This window comes from Cololabis saira, chromosome 11 (assembly GCF_033807715.1).
Source record: "Cololabis saira isolate AMF1-May2022 chromosome 11, fColSai1.1, whole genome shotgun sequence".
NCBI classification, from domain to species: domain Eukaryota; kingdom Metazoa; phylum Chordata; class Actinopteri; order Beloniformes; family Belonidae; genus Cololabis; species Cololabis saira.
The window spans coordinates 17,420,710-17,439,132 of NC_084597.1; the positions used below are offsets into that span (position 1 = coordinate 17,420,710).

General features: G+C 40.5%; 1 protein-coding gene across 2 annotated transcripts in view; it reads left to right on the top strand.

The window, feature by feature from the left end:
- The window catches only part of LOC133455040 (M-phase phosphoprotein 9), a 41,522-nt gene that overhangs the window by 4,549 nt on the left and 18,550 nt on the right, over positions 1–18,423 (top strand). The window contains exons 3-10 of one of the 2 annotated variants that reach the window (XM_061733855.1): positions 1,536–1,683; positions 8,915–9,004; positions 9,107–9,615; positions 13,370–13,535; positions 13,750–13,822; positions 16,248–16,351; positions 16,511–16,624; positions 16,727–17,202. In XM_061733855.1, the coding sequence (XP_061589839.1) occupies positions 1,536–1,683; positions 8,915–9,004; positions 9,107–9,615; positions 13,370–13,535; positions 13,750–13,822; positions 16,248–16,351; positions 16,511–16,624; positions 16,727–17,202 (1,680 nt within the window). The remainder of the gene's footprint in view (positions 1–1,535; positions 1,684–8,914; positions 9,005–9,106; positions 9,616–13,369; positions 13,536–13,749; positions 13,823–16,247; positions 16,352–16,510; positions 16,625–16,726; positions 17,203–18,423) is intronic. The other variant, XM_061733856.1, reaches the window with a different exon arrangement.

Consider the following 18,423-nt stretch of genomic DNA (forward strand, 5'->3'; position numbering starts at 1 on the left):
CTTTCTTTCTTTCTTTCTTTCTTTCTTTCTTTCTTTCTTTCTTTCTTTCTTTCTGGCTCCTTTCTTTCTTTCTTTCTTTCTTTCTTTCTTTCTTTCTTTCTTTCTTTCTGGCTCCTTTCTTTCTTTCTTTCTTTCTTTCTTTCTTTCTTTCTTTCTTTCTTTCTGGCTCATTTCTTTCTTTCTTTCTGGCTCCTTCCTTCCTTCCTTCCTTCCTTCCTTCCTTCCTTCCTTCCTTCCTTCCTTCCTTCCTTCCTTCCTTCCTTCACGTACGTAACACAGAACCATAAATTCGACTTTACACAAAAACATCATCAACGGGAATTTATCGTTTTTATCGCGAGATGACAAATTCTTACCGTGGGGAATTTTTTTGACGGTATATCGTGAACGGTAAAATATCGCCCATTCCTAGATGAGACGTGGCTGATGCAGTTGCTCATCTCGCTTTCCTTCCTTAAGGCTTTATTTACACTTTGTCACATACCACTTAGAAATCTACCTCAGAGTTTTTGACTTTGCAGAAACATCTCCACTAGTTTTGCAAGTCTTTGTACATTTGTTCCCACTTTTAGTGACTTAGTCATTGCTATGTGTTTTTCTTAATGATATCAGTACTGATATTGGCCGATACTGTTCAGAGATGATCAAAGGAAAATCTCCAGTGGATCGGTTGATGCATCTCTTATTCAAAATCCTTCACATGCATGTTTTTTTTTGGCAGTGTCTACAAGAGTAACCTGCATCCAGGGGCGAAAATCCCGGGGCGGACAGGGGGGACAAGTCCCCCCCATTAGTAAAGCTGTTCACCCCCCTAGAATAATTTGAGACAGAATTAATAATTTTGGAACAATGCAGTAGTATTTAGTAGTGATGCACCAAAATGAAAATTTGTGGCCGAAACCGAAATCGAAAATAATAATAAACAGTAAAATCTCATTACACTTAAAACAAGACTCATCACTGGAAAAAAACAACAATTTTCACCTGTTTCAAGTAGATTTTCACTTAAAATAAGTAGAAAAATCTGCCAGTGGAACAAGATTTATCTTATAAGCAAAACAATCTTGTTCCACTGGCAGATTTTTCTACTTATTTCAAGTGAAAATCTACTTGAAACAGGTGAAAATTGTTGTTTTTTTCCAGTGATGAGTCTTGTTTTAAGTGTAATGAGATTTTTTTTTAACTAAAAATGAGACATTTTAACTAGAAATAAGACAGATATTCTTGTTAAGATTTTGGGTTTTTGCAGTGTATTATGTCAGATATTATTGCCACCTTCCACCTAATACCATTGTTTTGTATTACTCTAAGAAAGGTCTTCTGCCTGTTTGCGAGATAGAGATGGAAATGTCAAAATGCTGTATTAAAGGAAGGCTAAAACTTTTATTCCTTGTCCCCCACTGGATTTATTCTCTAAAACTTTACTGTTTATTGTCCCCCCCAACTATGAAACGGGATTTTCGCCCCTGCCTGCATCGCTTGTATATTTTGTTCATGTATTACATTGCTTTTTTTTTTCTTCGATTTTGTTCCAGAAGTCTTTGTCTGAACACAGATGAAGTGTTTGAACAAGGGAAGAACCTCCCCTTCATCAACCCAAGCTCCCTTGAGACCCTTAGGGCCCTGGTGCAGGAGATCCAGAGCAGCGGCGAGACGGACCCTGAGATCTGGAAGGATTGTGAGGTGGGAACTTATCACACATCCGGGAAGACGGTAGTTTATGTAGAATGTGTCAATGGGAGCGTAAACACACGCTGATGATATTCAGAGTGAAGCCAAGCTTTGCTGCCTCAGCTTTTGTTTTCATGTGCAGCATTTGTCAGATGGCAACCTCATTTCTGAGTTCTTGCTGTTTGTTTTTTTTCCTTGGATCACACCTGACAGTTTTGCAGAGACACACATCCATGCACATACACGTTACTGAACCCCAACGCCCCATACTGCAGCAGAGTGCAGCTGATCTTTTCAGACAAAGGTTGTGATGTGCAGGGAACAGACGACTGATGCACTCCATCACGATCCCACTGCACGGCAGTTCATTCAGCTTTAGATTATATACCTGAGGAAAACACACTCTTTATAGAGCTTTTAATTACTCTTCAGCCAGACCACTGGGGCCTTATCACTCCTGGTGTGATCCCCTCTGGCTGCTTGATGAGGGTTTGTATCGTTAATGCAGCTGCCTCCTCAAGCTCTTCATGAACACATGGTGCATATTGACTCATGCAGTGTGGAGGCAAATGAGAAATTGTCTTTTTTTTGTGTTCTTCACTGCAATGGATGATTTTTCGACTAGCTTTCTCAAGGGGCATGACTATTTTTAGGTCCTACAGCATAATAAATTGACCGTGTCTGTGGTATTTGTTATACTGTGGTGTGTGTTTGCGTGTGCAGACAAGTACACACATGTTGGGTTTCACACTGGAGGTCTACTGGGGACCAACACCGATTTGAGCAGATGGTGATTTCTGCAGCACATGGATTCTTGACGATGCTGAAAATATAAACTAAGTTTAACTTTTACATTACCTGACAGTTTTGAGAGGTGTGACCTAAATTCTTTAGTGTCACTTATTTCAGTCAAATAATAACCTTAGTTATGGTTTGGTTTAAGACTTCTGTCTGGTGTTATTGAAGTCCTGTGTGTTAGAAGTCTGTTTAACTGTATGTGCAGATTGGTCCTAAAGTGTTTGGATAATGACTATTATCGTTCTTTTCCTCTATGTCAGGGGTCGGCAACCCGCGGCTCTAGAGCCGCATGCGGCTCTTTAGTGCCGCTCTAGTGGCTCCTGGAGCTTTTTCAAAAATGTTTGACCTTTTTTTCCTTTCTTTCTTTTTTTTTTCTTTTTTCATATTTTTCTTGTTTTTTTCTTTTTTCTTTTTTTCTTCTTTTTTCCTTTTTTTCTTTTTTTCTTCCTTTTTCCTTTCCTTTTTAATCTTGACATTTCGACTTTTTTCTCAACATTTTGATTTTTTTCTCAACATTTAGACTTTTTTCTCGAAATCTTGACTATTTCCTCGACATTTCGACTTTTTTCTGAACATTTTGACTTTTTTCTCGAAATTTCGACTTTTCTCTCAACATTTCGACTTTTCTCTCGACATTTCGACTTTTTTCTCAAGATTGTACTTCAACATTAATCTTGACATTTCTACTTTTTTCTCAACATTTCGATTTTTTTCTCAACATTTAGACTTTTTTCTCAACATTTCGACTTTTTTCTCAACATTTCGACTTTTTTCTCAAGATTGTACTTTTTTCTCGACATTTCTACTTTTTTCTCGACATTTCTACTTTTTTCTCGAAGTGCATAATAAAAAAAAATTATCTTCCCCCAGTTCTAACTAATAGAGAAACATGCAGCATGTGCTGCCTTCATTCTAAGGCTTATAAAAGACTTTTTAAAAGACATTTTTTGCGGCTCCAGACATATTAGTTTTTTGTGTTTTTGGTCCAATATGGCTCTTTCAACATTTTGGGTTGCAGACCCCTGCTCTATGTTATAAATAATGAGTCTGTTACATCTGGATTCAAGTTTGATACACCGGGTCAGTGCCAACAGATGCAGAGGATAGAAAGAAAGGAAAGAAGGAAGGATGTGATGTAGGCAGAGTAACAACCAGACTAGTATCAGTAAAAGTATCAGTGTCTTTAGTTGTTCTTGTTGATCTGAGGTTTAGCAGCATTTCTGCAGCCATCTTGGTTGTTTTGAGCAGAGCCTCTTGGACACTCTTATGCGATTCATTACATAAAGCTGTCCTATTGCAATTATAACAACAACAACAATAATAATAAAACTTGGATCCTTACATTGTTTGAGAACAGGTTGGAACCTCCTTTTTCATAATTTATTTACATAATATTTCAGAGGATAACAGGTATGGACTACAGAGAGATAACTTTAGCATCAGGACTCTTTTATTACAGAATCAGGTAGTTGTAATAATGTTCCTTAGATCAATGATTTTTATTAAAGCCCTTAGACTGTAGAAAATGAGCTTTACTGGTGCATGCACTGCTAAAGAAACCCAATTTAGACCCCACGTCTCTAATGAACTACAGACCCATATCTAAACTCTCCTTTCTATCTTAGGCTTAAAGAAGGTGATCTCTGTGTAGCACTTATAGTGCTTTCTTTACCCTTTTTGGATTATTTGGTTAAGGTAATGTAGTGACCCTTACCTTATGTACCAGTGAAAAAGGGAGAGTAGGCCAGATCAGATCAGACAGGTTCTAAGTACGAAGGACCCTAGGGGTGCAATCAAAATAGGATACAGGTAGGGCTGGGCGATATATCGAGATTTTAATATATATCGATATATTTTCAAACGCGATATGGTACGAGACAATATCGTTTATATCGATTTAAAAAAAAAAAAATGTTTTTTTTTATGATTTTGATATAGCTTATTTTGTGACAAATTGACTTGAATGTTTTATTTGAGATTTGCACAAATGTTTTGTTATTTGCACAACTGTCAACCTCAGTGGAAAAGTCTGCCTGTTACTGTCTACATTGTATTAATTGCACGGTGTATTTTAATTTAATTGTTATGCAGGAAAGGGATATTTGTTTTATTTTATTTAAGAAGCATTTTTATTCTATATATGCAGGCAGTTTATTTTTGTTTCATTTGTTTTATACATTTTGATATTGTGCAGACCTCTGTTAATAAAGGTTCCTGTGTGACATTTGGCACGAGGCTTTGTCTTAAAACTGACTGTTTTTTTAAGGGTTTGCCTCAGAAAAAAATGAAGCTAACAGAGATGCTATGCTATAATGCTTTGGGGGAAACCCCAATTATGGCACAGAAAAAATATCGATATATATCGAGTATCGCCATTTAGCTAGAAAATATCGAGATATGACTTTTGGTCCATATTGCCCAGCCCTAGATACAACACTTTTGTTTAAACAGAAAGTTATTGTATTGAAATGTAAATTAATGAAATCAAATCTAACACAATAAAAAAAAGGATGAGCTCTCTTTACTTTAAAAAGAAAGTAAAATATACCCAGGTATAGTCCTATTAGTCCTTTCTCAATGTCTGTTAAAGTCTGATCAATGTCCTTCAAATGTTCGTTCAGTGTGTAATGTGTATGTAACAAGTCGGGCTACAAGCTACACTCTTTGGGCTGGGGCTCGCCATCCAGTACTGGAAAAGGATTTGCTCTCTTGCACGTCTGCTGTGCACAACTCTGATCCAAACAGAAAAACGTGACCTAAGGAATGAGGTCAGAATAAATAAAGTCTACTAGACAAAACATTGGTGTTCTCACTGCTAATCTTTGTTTTGTCAATGTCAATGTCAATTTTATTTATAAAGCACATTTAAAAACGACCAAGGTCGACCAAAGTGCTGTACAGCATACAACAAAATAAAACAATACCAAAAGAAAAACAGAGTACACAGTGTAGAAACAATAAAATCACTAACATACTAAAATGATCAATGAAATAGTAATAAAAAATAGAAAATAGAGAATAGACGACAAAGAACAGACACATAAAGTGCACAATCACTTCTCACAGATTTAGGGTTTTGGAAGTTAGTTCTAGTCTGCACCTGTAGTCAGAGGTTCTCAGCAGTTTTGTTTTCATCAAGTATGGGAAACACTTTTTTGCCATCACAACTAGTTCAATTTTTCAAAGTGCATAGTTGATACACCTTTAAAATATCACAAAATACTTTTAAAGTGCTTTGCAAATACACATTGGCTTTTTATATCTAACAATCTGTACCAAAATAACACAAAAGTTGCAATAAATGGCACTTATAGTTGTTAAGTTATCCTCTACATTGCTCAAGAACCAAGATGACAGCGCAAGAGCTGGGCAAGGCCCAGGGGGCTCAACCCTGACCTTATTGGCCAATACCACATCAGACTAAACCGCTCTTGCTTGCTCAGTGTGTCTATCAAAATACATTTTTATATCTTAAACTCTTTTTTATCAAGAATTAATTTATAGGTTTAATCACGTTTTTTTTTTTTTTAACACTGGGTTACCCTCTGCAGAGTTGATATGATTTATGAAGGAAAACAGCATTTTCAACAACTTTCAATCTGGTTTCAGAGGACTCCATAGCACAGAGACAGTCCTTTTTAAGAGGAACAACAACAACATGTTGCTTTTGATACTATTGACCTAAGTAAGTTCTCCATCATTTGGAGTCCATGGTTGGAATAATGAATTCAGCTCTAGCTTATTATGTTTGTATCTCTGTAACAACTTTTTCAGTCACTCTGAATTATTTTACTTCCACGGTTGCTCAGCTCAGTTGTGGCGTACACCGTACTTGGGGCCAAATCCACAAAAGGATTGCGCGGCTTTTGCGGCCGCTAAACCGGTGCAAATGAGACAAAATGAGAGCGTCTAATTCACAAAGCACCCGCAAAGGGCGAATTGCTCCACAAACTGCGCTGCCAAGCAAATAGTGGCAGTCTGCGCCGGTGCCATTTGCATGCATGCAAATTAGGTAATATTCATACATTCGGCGCAAAATTGCCCCCTTTCTATGCAAATAAGCCTCATTGCAAAAAGCGCCTAATTCACAAAGGCCAGCACTATTTGCCACACGCAAAAATAGTGGAGCAAATACCGTGTTTCAGAAGCGTGTATTAAACTGCGCGCAAACTCCTCACTCCCCATCTCTCTGATTCTCTCTCTCTTCAATATCATTCAAGCCTGTGTGATACTGAATGATATTAAGGGTGAAATCTATAGTCAGACATGACTGTAAACAGTCAGATCAAGTGGGGTTGTGGACTTATCGGATTTAAAAATAAAAGTAACAGGACAGAGTTCAGAATTCATCCATACAGTAGGTGCTGCTTTATTACAAACAATTCCACCATATAAACATATAAATCTAGAATGTGTGTGTTTAACAGCTGACCTGTAGGTGTGTGTAGCAAAACACAGAACATGAATTACCGTCAGATCCTTATCTGGGACCTCATCTATAAAGCTTGCTTGCGAACAAAAAGGGCCTGAAAGATGCGGCGACGCGCACTGTACGGTGCGCGGGCTGCGTAACCTTCGCCGTATGCTCTGCGTCGATTTAACGCAGAACCATAAATCATCCTTGAGCAGCACGGAGGGAGGAGGGAGGAGGGGGAACGGGGCTCTTCGCACAGTGTCTTGATGATTTACAGGCTGAGCCTACCGTTAGTTCTTAAACTGTAAAAAAAAAAAACGGGGGGAGAGAGACAAAAGCATGAGATGGAAAAGTGGGGGTGCATGTCCCCCCTGTTCCCAGTAGAAATTGCGCCCTTGCGCCTCGCGCCGTTTTATTTTCACTCGCTTTATTTTTTATTTCTGCAGTTTTCATTATGGACCAATCTGTGTGCAGAAATATGGAGAACACTGGAAACAGCTCCGCTCACTTACTCAGACAAGTGTAAATTGCACTCAGCTCCAAAACTTTATGGCCGTGTTTGCGCTGGTATATCATTAGAGCAAAATCTTTTGTGAATAGGACCTTAAAGCGGGGCAAATTGCGGGGGCAAATGCAGCGCAATTCACAGCGCTATTTGCGGGCGCAATCTATTCTTTGTGGATTTGGCCCTTGGTCTTCTCCTGTTATTTACATGCTACCTTTGGGTCAGCTTATTCAGGACCATACTGTAAATGACAAGTTTTATGCTGGTTTAGGAGTAATATTTGATTCTAATCTTAGTTGTTTTTTTTTTAAAAGGTTTTTGTGGCACTAGTGGCCTTTATTGGGAAAGTGGGTAGACAGGAAACGGGCAGAGAGAGGGGGCGTATTACAGTATAGAGCGACAAGTTGGGACTCAAACCTGCACTACCCGCATGAGGACTATAGCCTCCACAAATGGCCCCCACTCATCCAGGGCCCCGATTTTAATCTTAGTTTTGATGGTTTTCGGTTGAGAGGCTTGTTATAATTAGGGCTGTTCGATTAATCGATTTTAAATCGTAATCACGATTATGTAATTAGAACGATGTTAAAAAGTGAAACTCGTAAAATCGATTTTTCACTTTTTTTTTTTTTACCTTGTCTGCACACATATTAATGATTGATGGAAATACCTCTCAATACCTAGAAAATGTCTTGTTTTATTCAATTGGAAATATAACTTACTGTATGTTTGCAAGTGCTGATTTGCTGATTTTTTTTTTTTTCAGAGATAAAACTTTATATTTTATTATATTTTTTAAAACTTTTTTTCAACTTATTTTACAGAGTTTTGCACTTTATTCATTCATTTTTGGTTTAATAAGAGCAAAGTTTGCACTTAAAGCCCAATGGGGCAAATGTTCAATAAAAAAACTGCATATTTGAAATCATTTCTTTGCCTTTTGTCAATTCACAAAATAATCGTAATCGTAATCGAAAATCGGATTTTGAGAGAAAAAAATCGAGATTTTATTTTTGGGCAAAATCGAACAGCCCTAGTTATAATATTGCTGGTTCAAGTTGCTGGCTTTAATTATCTGCTGCTGTATGAAGTACTTTGTGCTGTAAAAATGTGGTTTTATCATTATGTCATTATTAATACAAATGTCGTTGACGTAGCTGAAGTAAGCAAGACCTTCTCAGAGAAGGATGTTGGCTTTAAGACGGCATATGCTACTCTGAAACCTGCACGTATCACTTAGCATTAAGTGAGCCTTGTCAAACTGACCTCATCCTCTCTTTACATTTTACATTTTTTATGCAGCATCCCAACTCTCAGACAGAAGCTCATGCATTAGTTTTGGATCACCAGAAGTGGTTTGTTAGCTTTATCACTGCAGCATAAAGACAAAAAGGCAGCACAATGGACACTAACTAATTTCACTGCGTGCAGACAGCGATAAAAAGGTTCTGGCTTTGCCCCAGCTGATTTACCGGGAGCTATGATTTCACTGTGAGTAAAGCTGCTTTTTTTTTTTTCTACAACAGGGTCGATGGTTGCATCTGTTCCAGCTGGTTGAAAAGCAATACCAAGAGCAAATACTCGCTCAGCAAGAACAATACCAGTGCCAAATACAGGTGAATATCATCATGTCTGCTCACATGTGCTGGGTGAAAGTGATATATTGTTTTTGTACTATTTTAAATTTAACTTTTTTTACAATGTGTTTTTTTCCCCAGCTGATTCAGGATGAAATTAAGGCGCTGGTTCAGCTCCAGAACCGCCAAGCCAGCGTCCATCCACACACGGAGTTCTCTATGACTCCAGTGACCAAAAGTACCGCGACCACAATGGACTTTATTTTCCCCCTCATCTCCAGTGACTGCACAGTTCTCAAAAATGTGCCAAGTGACATTGGCGGTTTGGCGGCCCCTGTCCATACGTCATTTAGCTCTCCTTCACCTCCGCTTCCCAGATCAGAGACCAACAACCAGGTGGAGGAGCGGGCGACCACAGTGCTCAGCAGTGGATACGGCACCCTGTCCGCTTGGGATACTGGTCTGGAACCTGCTGGGTCTCCAGGGGGAGATGTGGAGGATGATCAGGGACAAGACAAGCATCAGTGGAGCCCTAACCTCCGGGGGGACACCGAAACAACAGTGACTGGATGCCCGGTGGACTTCACCAATGACGGGATTGTTGGAGTGATTGGGCCAAAACCTGTAGTAAACCAGCAGCAAACATCTGGGTACGTCAGAGCTCTTTATGTGGTTACACCAGTGGCGGAACGTTATGTCTACGGGCCCCAGTGCAAGACCGATGTACGGGCCCTTTAGTATGTCGCACTGTACATTGAGACGCAAACTGCAGGACAACGTCTTTAACTGAATAGACCTTCTCACTCACGGTGGCTAGACTAGACTTTAATATCATAAGCGTGCGGTGACTCTTATCCACCGAAACCTTCCCTTGCTAAGTAAGAGTTTATATCAACATTAATACATCGCTGTACATTCACTTTACAATCAGTAGAAAACAAAAAGTAATATAAAATAAAACCTCATTCAATTACCCGTTGCATGCTGGGAGCTCCGCCTCTCCACCTTCAATACATTATATCCTCTCCTCTTGTTGTCTTTTCTCCTGTCTTTTTTTGGATCCGCTTTTATGTTTAAATGGCATGATGAGACAGAGAGACAAACAATAGCATCTCTCTCTCTCTCTCTCTCTCTCTCTCTCTCTCTCTCTCTCTCTTTCTCTCTCTCTCTGGTCGACTCAACATGCAGCATACACATATTACCGATAATTCATCTCTGCATAACGTGATATATCTTTTTTCATCACGTTTTGAGTTTGTGTCAGTGTTATTATATTTTTTCTATATAAAATAACATAAAGTACACTAATACTGTGATTCATTGACTTTTTCTCCAACCGAAGTGGTGACACCATGACCCAGATGAACGTGTACAATACATATTAGAGGAGATGATGTATAAATTACCGGGAGTGCGGGCTGTCCTCCCATTGAGGCGGTTACGTTAATGACGTGTGAATGGGGCTCATGTAGGACTTCTCTAGTCACAAGTTATTTACGGGGCCCGCTCGCACTCATCATGGGCCCGTGACGGGCCCCCTGGCGTGCCGGGCCCCAGTGCAGCTGCACTGCCTGCACTGTCTATAGCTACGCCGCTGGGTTACACAGAACAAGGTTCCTCAAGTAGTAAAAGGGAATATTTTCTTCTTTGAGCAAAACAGCAACATTTCTCGACCTCTAACTGTTACCAAGTTCTAAAAACATTGTGTCAAATGCGCTGTGTCAAATGTAAATAAAAACCTATGTCTATAGATTTTATAAACAATAGTACATTGAAAACATATAACCTTTTAAAAGTGACATGTTTTACCATTTCATAAAAATATTTTATCTCATTGAATTTGATGGCAGCAACACGTCTGGATAAAATGTGAGCAGTAGCTAATAAAAGGCTAGTGAGTTGTACTAAAGAGCCAGTCGGAGGCTGATTGAGTATAAAAGAGCATCTCCTTGGGGGCAAACGCAGCTGCAGGTGTTTCTGATGTAAATTCGTCAAAGTCTCACCCCATGTACGATTTCATTGGCTAACCCCATCTGTGTAGCCTCAAGTTGATTGGCCAAAGCTCGCATTGAGGCGATAATGACAATGAAAACAAAGGAAGCAAACTGATTTTAAGGCATAAAGGATGATTCACGATTACGATTCAAGTAGACAAAAACATCTTTAAGGTCAGACTACCAGTCTGTACACTTAGGGCCTGATTTACTAAGATCCTAAATAAAGAGTACTAAATTGCGTGTGCACTGAAAAAGTTTGCGCGTGCTGTTGTTGTGTGTTTTGCGGGTGATCAACTAAGATTGCTAAGCAATTGATAACAGGCGCAAACCTCAGTATTTAAATGAGGTGTTGCGCGTCTTACGGTTTGCGGCGCAAACTCTGCGCCATGGAGAGTCTGGATGGAAAGCAGGATATAGTCGCAAGCGCAAAATGAAATTTGACGAGTTGGAGTTAGAGATATTAGTGTAAGAGGCAAATTGTTGTGCCGTATTCAGCACCCCTGCCGTGAAAAGCACCCCCTCGTATATTCAATGATAAGTAGACCAAGAAAAAAAACAACACACTGACACTTCAATATATTTATATATACACACTCACACAAACACATACTTAGGAGTTTATATTATATATATTTACAAATATTATGGAAGACAACACAGTAAGCAGGCTATTAATGAATGACATCAATAACCATTTACCCGATTTTTGTTAACTTGACTGTGATTGTGGGAAAGTATGACTATTGTGGAATCCATGAGCGCATTTAAACATGAATCATTAACACAAAACTGGACGCTAAACAGAACATGACACGGAATGAGAATATAATTTTTGTCAGACGAGGGGGGGCTTTTCACGGCAGGGGTGCTGAATACGGCACAACACCGGGGTATGACAACTGCAGAACAAGTATAGGCGCACAATAAGAAACACTTTTTTCTCCATGAAAACACGTGATTTATTTATTATCACAAATAAAAAAATGAATGTGCCTCCTGTGGCAACCTTTTGCTGAATAATACTCGATTTCACATTCAAATAAAATATTTCTCCTTTTGCATGTGGAGATTAGCACCTTCCTTTCGAACGTATTAAATACAGACGCAATCACAATCCCCGCAAAAACTTTCAGGCTTGGTAAATCTCATTGCGGGTGGTAAATGGACATATTTGCATTTTCCCCTCCCAGTATTTAGCGATTTCTGGCGGGTATTATTGATTATTCATCAGGGCAAAAGTACTAAATGAACAGCGTGTGCTATTTTGCTCATTTGAGAGGCGCAGTCCTCTTTGCACGCTGTTAGTAGATCAGCTGGCACTTTGGTTTGCGGGTGATGTCAAGTTTGCACACGTTTTTACGCACGCAAACCTTTAGTAAATCAGGCCCTTAGTTGGGCCAAGGCTATACTGTATTTTGCTGCTCTGAGCAGTTTTGGTTTAATCAAGTGGCCAAGGCTAGATTTTTCATCACACACATGAGAGAAAACAGTCACTTCATTAAATTTTGTGGAGCTCCATCTACCTTGTAACTCTTTAACTACCGATTTGACGACATAAAAGACACCCTCAGAAAACAGATGCATAGCATACATGTACAGTTTTGTTCAGTTTTTGGGAGAACTACTTGGGTTTTTAGTCGGTGAATGGTCCACATTGTTGTTCAGTTTGGTGTAAACATGTTTGTAGCTGCTGAGCATATGGTGCTCGGATGCATTTCAAGGTTTTCCCTCTGAAAACAGCTTCCAGCTGCAGACAGAAACCACTGGGAGAGAAATGAAAGAGCAGGTGAGACGCAAAGAAGTAATGTTGTAGCCAGAAAGTTGTAGCAGAGGATACTTGAGCACTTGGAGACCTTTAAACCACTCCCAATATTTTCCCATAAAACAGCTAATATATGTTTATTACATCTCCTGTAATTGTTTTTATAGGAATGATTGTTAGGGCCGTCACTTAGTTTATCCTCCTGACCTTATTGTAAAAGGCACAGAGAGGCTAAATAGGAGACAGGCAGATAACATAAAGATAAATAAACATAAAAACAGTAAAAATATAAGCGTTGACTGTCTTTTGTGTTGATAGCAATAACATATATATCTTTAAACTTACCCAGAGTATTGTTGAACCAATTTAAAGGTTAACAGAGAGAATATAAAGCTACAATTTTAAGGATTTACACATTCAGTCCAGGTAAAGGCTCACAAGTCTTTGATGTTGCTTATTTCTGGAGATTTGACTTGGAAGCAGGCTGAAAAATCTCAAATACTCAGGAGTGAATGTTCTCACGTACTGCTCTTTCAGGGTCGCGTCACATGCTCTTTAACGCTCTGAACTCTGCAGACGTTATGTTAAGGTTTAGAAAACTTTGCTTGAGAAATGATGAGTTGTTGCCCGTATCTGTTTTGGCAGCAGCAACGTCCAGCCGTTGACCTCCTGGGCCCAGAGGCAGAAACTCAGATCCAGAAAGGGCAAGTCGGGACAGGCATCTCAACTCCCTATGGACCAGAAGCAGCTTCACAGCTTCAGAGAGCCCAACAAACCACCACCACTGGAGGGAACGGACTCCCAGGAACAGGTACAGCCCACAAACTACAGCTGCTCTGACAGGCCTGAGACGTTCATGGGGTTTTAGGGGAAAAAAAAGCTAGCAGTGACAAGTTTTCATCCAAAGTTTTCTCCATCTTGTTATCCATCTTGCATCTTGTGTTATTGTCACATTATTGCGCTGCTGTTACACAGATTTGATTACTACTGCTGTCTCTAATCCGCTCATCTCTGTTGGGTTTCAGCATCAATCGGTTGAGCCGTCTTCCAGCTTTTTTCCCCTGATGAGGAGCGACAGCTTGATGTCTGAGGCATCAGGTAACAATTCACAGACAAACGAAACACAGCAACAAGACCAGGCTAAAAGTAAAAAATAAACACATAAAATCAATGTTAACAATAAGGAATATAGCCTTTTATGAAGAGTTTTTCAGCATGTCAGAAATACAAGATACACCCATAATCCCATCACAGGGACTAATTGGGTTACGGACAGTTGAAGGATTTTCATGCAGTTTTGTGCGCTGGTCTGAATCCTTCAGATGTGTGTTAACTAGGGATGGGCGGTATGGACTAAAAAATGTATCATGATAATTTCTGGCATTTATCCCCATAACGATAAAAATTACGATAAAAAAAAAAACCTAACAATTCAACTCCACCTTTGTAACTATAAATCTATCTCCACATTCAGTCTTTGGAGCCCCCAAAACACTGCTCTAAAAGAATACTAAATGCTACTAAACTACACCAATTAAATTTAATTAATAAAAAACAATTACATGAGTTACACCTGTACTGCAAAACTGGAATTACTCCTCACTCTCAGATCCGCCTTCCGCCAAAACGTCATCAACGGGATTCTTTCTTTCTTTCTTTCTTTCTTTCTTTCTTTCTTTCTTTCTTTCTTTCTTTCTTTCTTTCTTTCTTTCTTTCTTTCTTTCTTTCTTTCTTTCTTTCAGGCTCATTTCTTTCTTTCTTTCTACCATAAATCAGCTTTTACACAAAAACGTCAACGGGATTTACCGTTTTAACCGTGAGATGACAAATTCTTACCGTGGGGAATTTTTTTGACCGTATATCGTGAACGGTAAAATATCACCCATTCCTAGTGTTAACACACTACCAAAGAGGAATGACATCAGTGATTATGTAAGAGAACCTATTTTTTGCCACCAGTCAATCTGGGGAAGGGTATAAGTCCATTTCCAAACAGGCTGTAAAACATTTAAGAGACACTTAAACCTCAACTTCAAGCCCCAAAATGCTCATAATATGCAAAAAAAAAACCAAAGAGATGTGTTTTTACAGAGTCTACAGGCCTCATTTACGTTAAATATACCAAGTTCATAGGCTACTTATCATGAAAAAGTTTTTTCCATGTACTAAAAAATATTTATTAGATGGATCGGGCCCCTGCAGACACAGGGGGTTGCCAAAGCAACAAGGTAAGCCTCAATAAACTGCATTTAATGAGGAATAAAATTACATATCTTCATTTGTAGCCATCTATATGAAAACGTTTAGCACTCTCCAGACCACCGTTTATTTTTTTTTAAATGGCCCTAAAATACTGAGGTGCCAGCTCAGCTAGCCTTTATTGGGGAAAATACTACTGGAAGCCAAATAAGCACTACTGAGTCAAATGTTAAACTAAAAACAAGAAAACGACAAAGACGAAACATTTAAAAGTATTGAAAACTATGTTCAATGTCAGTTTTGCGCCTGTGGTCTGTTCTTACCTTGGCTTTTTGTTTTGTCTGACTCACAACTGGCACAAATAAAACAAATCTCTACTGCAGTCGGCAAGATTGTTGATATCAGGAGATTACTCATTACTTCCCCCTGGTGGTATTTGTTGCGTAACCACATAAATGCAAGTTACGTACGGAGGTACTGTACGTGGTGTCGTAAGCAACGATTAGAACGGGCAGATGTACTTATCTACAAACATGAAGCACAAACTAGACCAGGGATCGGCAACCCGCGGCTCTAGAGCCGCATGCGGCTCTTTAGCGCCGCCCTAGTGGCTCCTGGAGCTTTTTCAAAAATGTTTGACCTTTTTTTTCTCCTTTTTTTTTTCTTCCTGTTTCCTTTTCTTTGTAATCTCAACATTTCAACTTTTTTCTCGAAATTTTGACTATTTCCTCGACATTTCAACTTTTTTCTCAACATTTTGACTTTTCCTCGAAATTTTGACTTTTTTCTCAACATTTTGACTTTTTTCTCAACATTTCGACTTTTTTCTCGAGATTGTACTTCAACATTAATCTCGACATTTCAACTTTTTTCTCGACATTTCGACTTTTTTCTCAACATTTCGACTTTTTTCTCAAAGTGCATAATGAAAAAAAAAATCTTCCCCTAGTTATAACTAATATAGCTACATGCAGCATGTGTTGCCTTCATTCTAAGGCTGATACAAGACTTTTTTGCTGCTCCAGACATATTTGTTTTTTGCATTTTTGGTCCAATATGGCTCTTTCAACATTTTGGGTTGCCGACCCCTGAACTAGACTAAATACACCTCCATCACACTGGAGTTTTACAAAACACAAAACAGAATCTTGCATAGGCCGCTCAAAAAAGCCATGAACTCATCCATATTTACCGTTGGTTTTTGGTTTGCCCATACGGTGAAAACGGAAATGTAAACTATTATGAGATCAGTTTTTTGCTGCTAGAGCATACAGTTCCTTAAATAGATAATGACTGGTTACAGAAGACCCTTTGCTTCTCTCAGGCCTGACTTACTGGCGACTGAATGAGTGTGAACTGTACCGCCCTCTACCGGACAGTATGGACAGCGGCGCCTACCTCCTTCTGCAAGAGGCATCCATGAGTCTTGTGAGTAACATCTCAGTGGTTTGGTAAAGATGTTGTACGGTCTGCTTCGTTAGTGGTGAATATTTCAGAGCATGTTATTGAGAAAAGATATAACACTTTGATGGACATGTTACATCTGAAGGGTTTGACGTGTGGATGTTTTGCGTCCGTGTCCTGCAGCCTCCATCTCAGGAGTCTCGGCCGTCTCTCAGAGAGATCTATCAGAACAAGCAAAAAGATTGTAAACGGTCCAACTGGGAAGGGTATATCACTTCCAGACCCTTGTCACCACAGGTATGTCAGCTGGCTGGCACGTTAGGAGATATTTACAACTTGACAGGAAGAGAAATTTGTGCATCTTGGTCTTTGACTGAGCCTTGAACTCTTGTGCTTCAGGCATTTACATTGGACCCGGCAGCTACCACGCGGCAGTCAGATCGTACTTCTGGCTTCACTTCGCCCTCTTACTTCAGCAGCCCCTCTTACGCGGCTCAGCCCCACCTCTACCCCAGAGTTGGGACGCCGGTGACCCCTGACAGCCTGGTGGAGGGCAGTCACAACCCGGGAGATACAGACTACATCTCGGACACCTCCAGTGTTTCTGCCGCCGGACCTTCCCCACTCAAGGTGCAAAGGTTCTGGGGAGCTGCACCCCAAGCAGTCCTGTCTACCTCCAGGGATAAGTTTCAGACCTCCCACACATCCAGCCAGCAGCGCAGAGCCAGTGCCCCCTTAGCCAGCGAGGAGGAGGGAAGTCATACTCACACCAGCACCTTGAAACCGTGTTCAGCCTCCGGTTCCAGTCTGCAGCCCGCCGTCACTCCTCATCTACAGAGAGCTTCATCACTGGAGGATCCTGTTGTCCTGTCTCTGTGAGTCTGACTCTCATTCACAGCAAGTTGTTCCTGTTTGGTTGAGCTGCAGTTCACTTCTAGATTCTGACCTAGAGGGACAATTTTATTCCGCCGTCTACAATAAGTAACCGGCAGTTTTCTAACACGTCTTTGCTGTGATCAAGAGAATCCACAGTTTCTTTGCAAAGTCCAGTACTTCCTTCCTGTCCTTTATAGAATAGATTTTAAACTTTTGATGTAAGTTTTTAAAGCTCTTACTGGCCTTGCACCCTTGTCTTTATCCAAGCTTTTAAAGGGGACCTATTATGAAAAACACGTTTTTTCTTGTTTTAACATATATAAAGTGGTCTCCCCTCACCCTGCCAGCACAGGGGAGACAAAATACCATGAATTTCTGCAAGCTCTCTGACCCCCGCCGGCCAGAGTCCCCCAGTGTCACGTGGTTTTTTTTGAGCCGATTAGAATCTGCTCCTGTCGTTACGTAACGACAGGAGCAGATTTCCAGAGGTTCAGCCTCCGCTGCTGAAACCACGCCCACAACCAGCTCTCTCCGCTGCTGGAGCGGTCCTCCCTTCAGCCAGTCGGACGCGGCGCCGCGGCGGAGCGGATCCGGGTTAAATCATCCAGGTTCCCGGGTGGTTTGGGAGCTGGGTCCTCGGGGGTCTGTCCCAGGCTGGACCAGCTTCACCCTCCGAGATTTTCAGGCAAATCTGTCGGTTTGATCACCGGTAATGGGCGATGCGCCGCGGATGCGCTCCGGAGCCGATCTGTGCGCCGGCCGCCCGCCGCGCAGCATCCGCTGGTCGGTCCCCGGGAGTCCCTGCTACCAGTCCAGGCCGGTTCCTGCGGTCCCGGCCGGTCGGAACCGGTCAGATTCCCCCGTTAAAGCCGCGGTGATGCGCGCTGCTCCAGCAGCGCTGCTCCCGGGCGCCCGGCGTGACTCCGGGGCCAGCGTTCAGCATCCGCCGGGTAGATCCGGCTTAAATAGTGCATAAATGTTATTTATATACAATGTTATACATATACATATTTTATTTTTTTTAACAATAAAGTTTCCATTTGTGAAAATTCAGTGTTGTATTTATTTACAGGCTCGGGCTGCTCTGGCGGAGCAGGTTTATGCTCCTCCCCTGCTACACGTCATTCAGGGAGCCAATCAGCACAGAGCCTCATTATCATACCCCCCCCTTCCCTAAAAATGAGGCGCAAAAAAAGAGGTTAGAAGCGGTAAAACTAGTG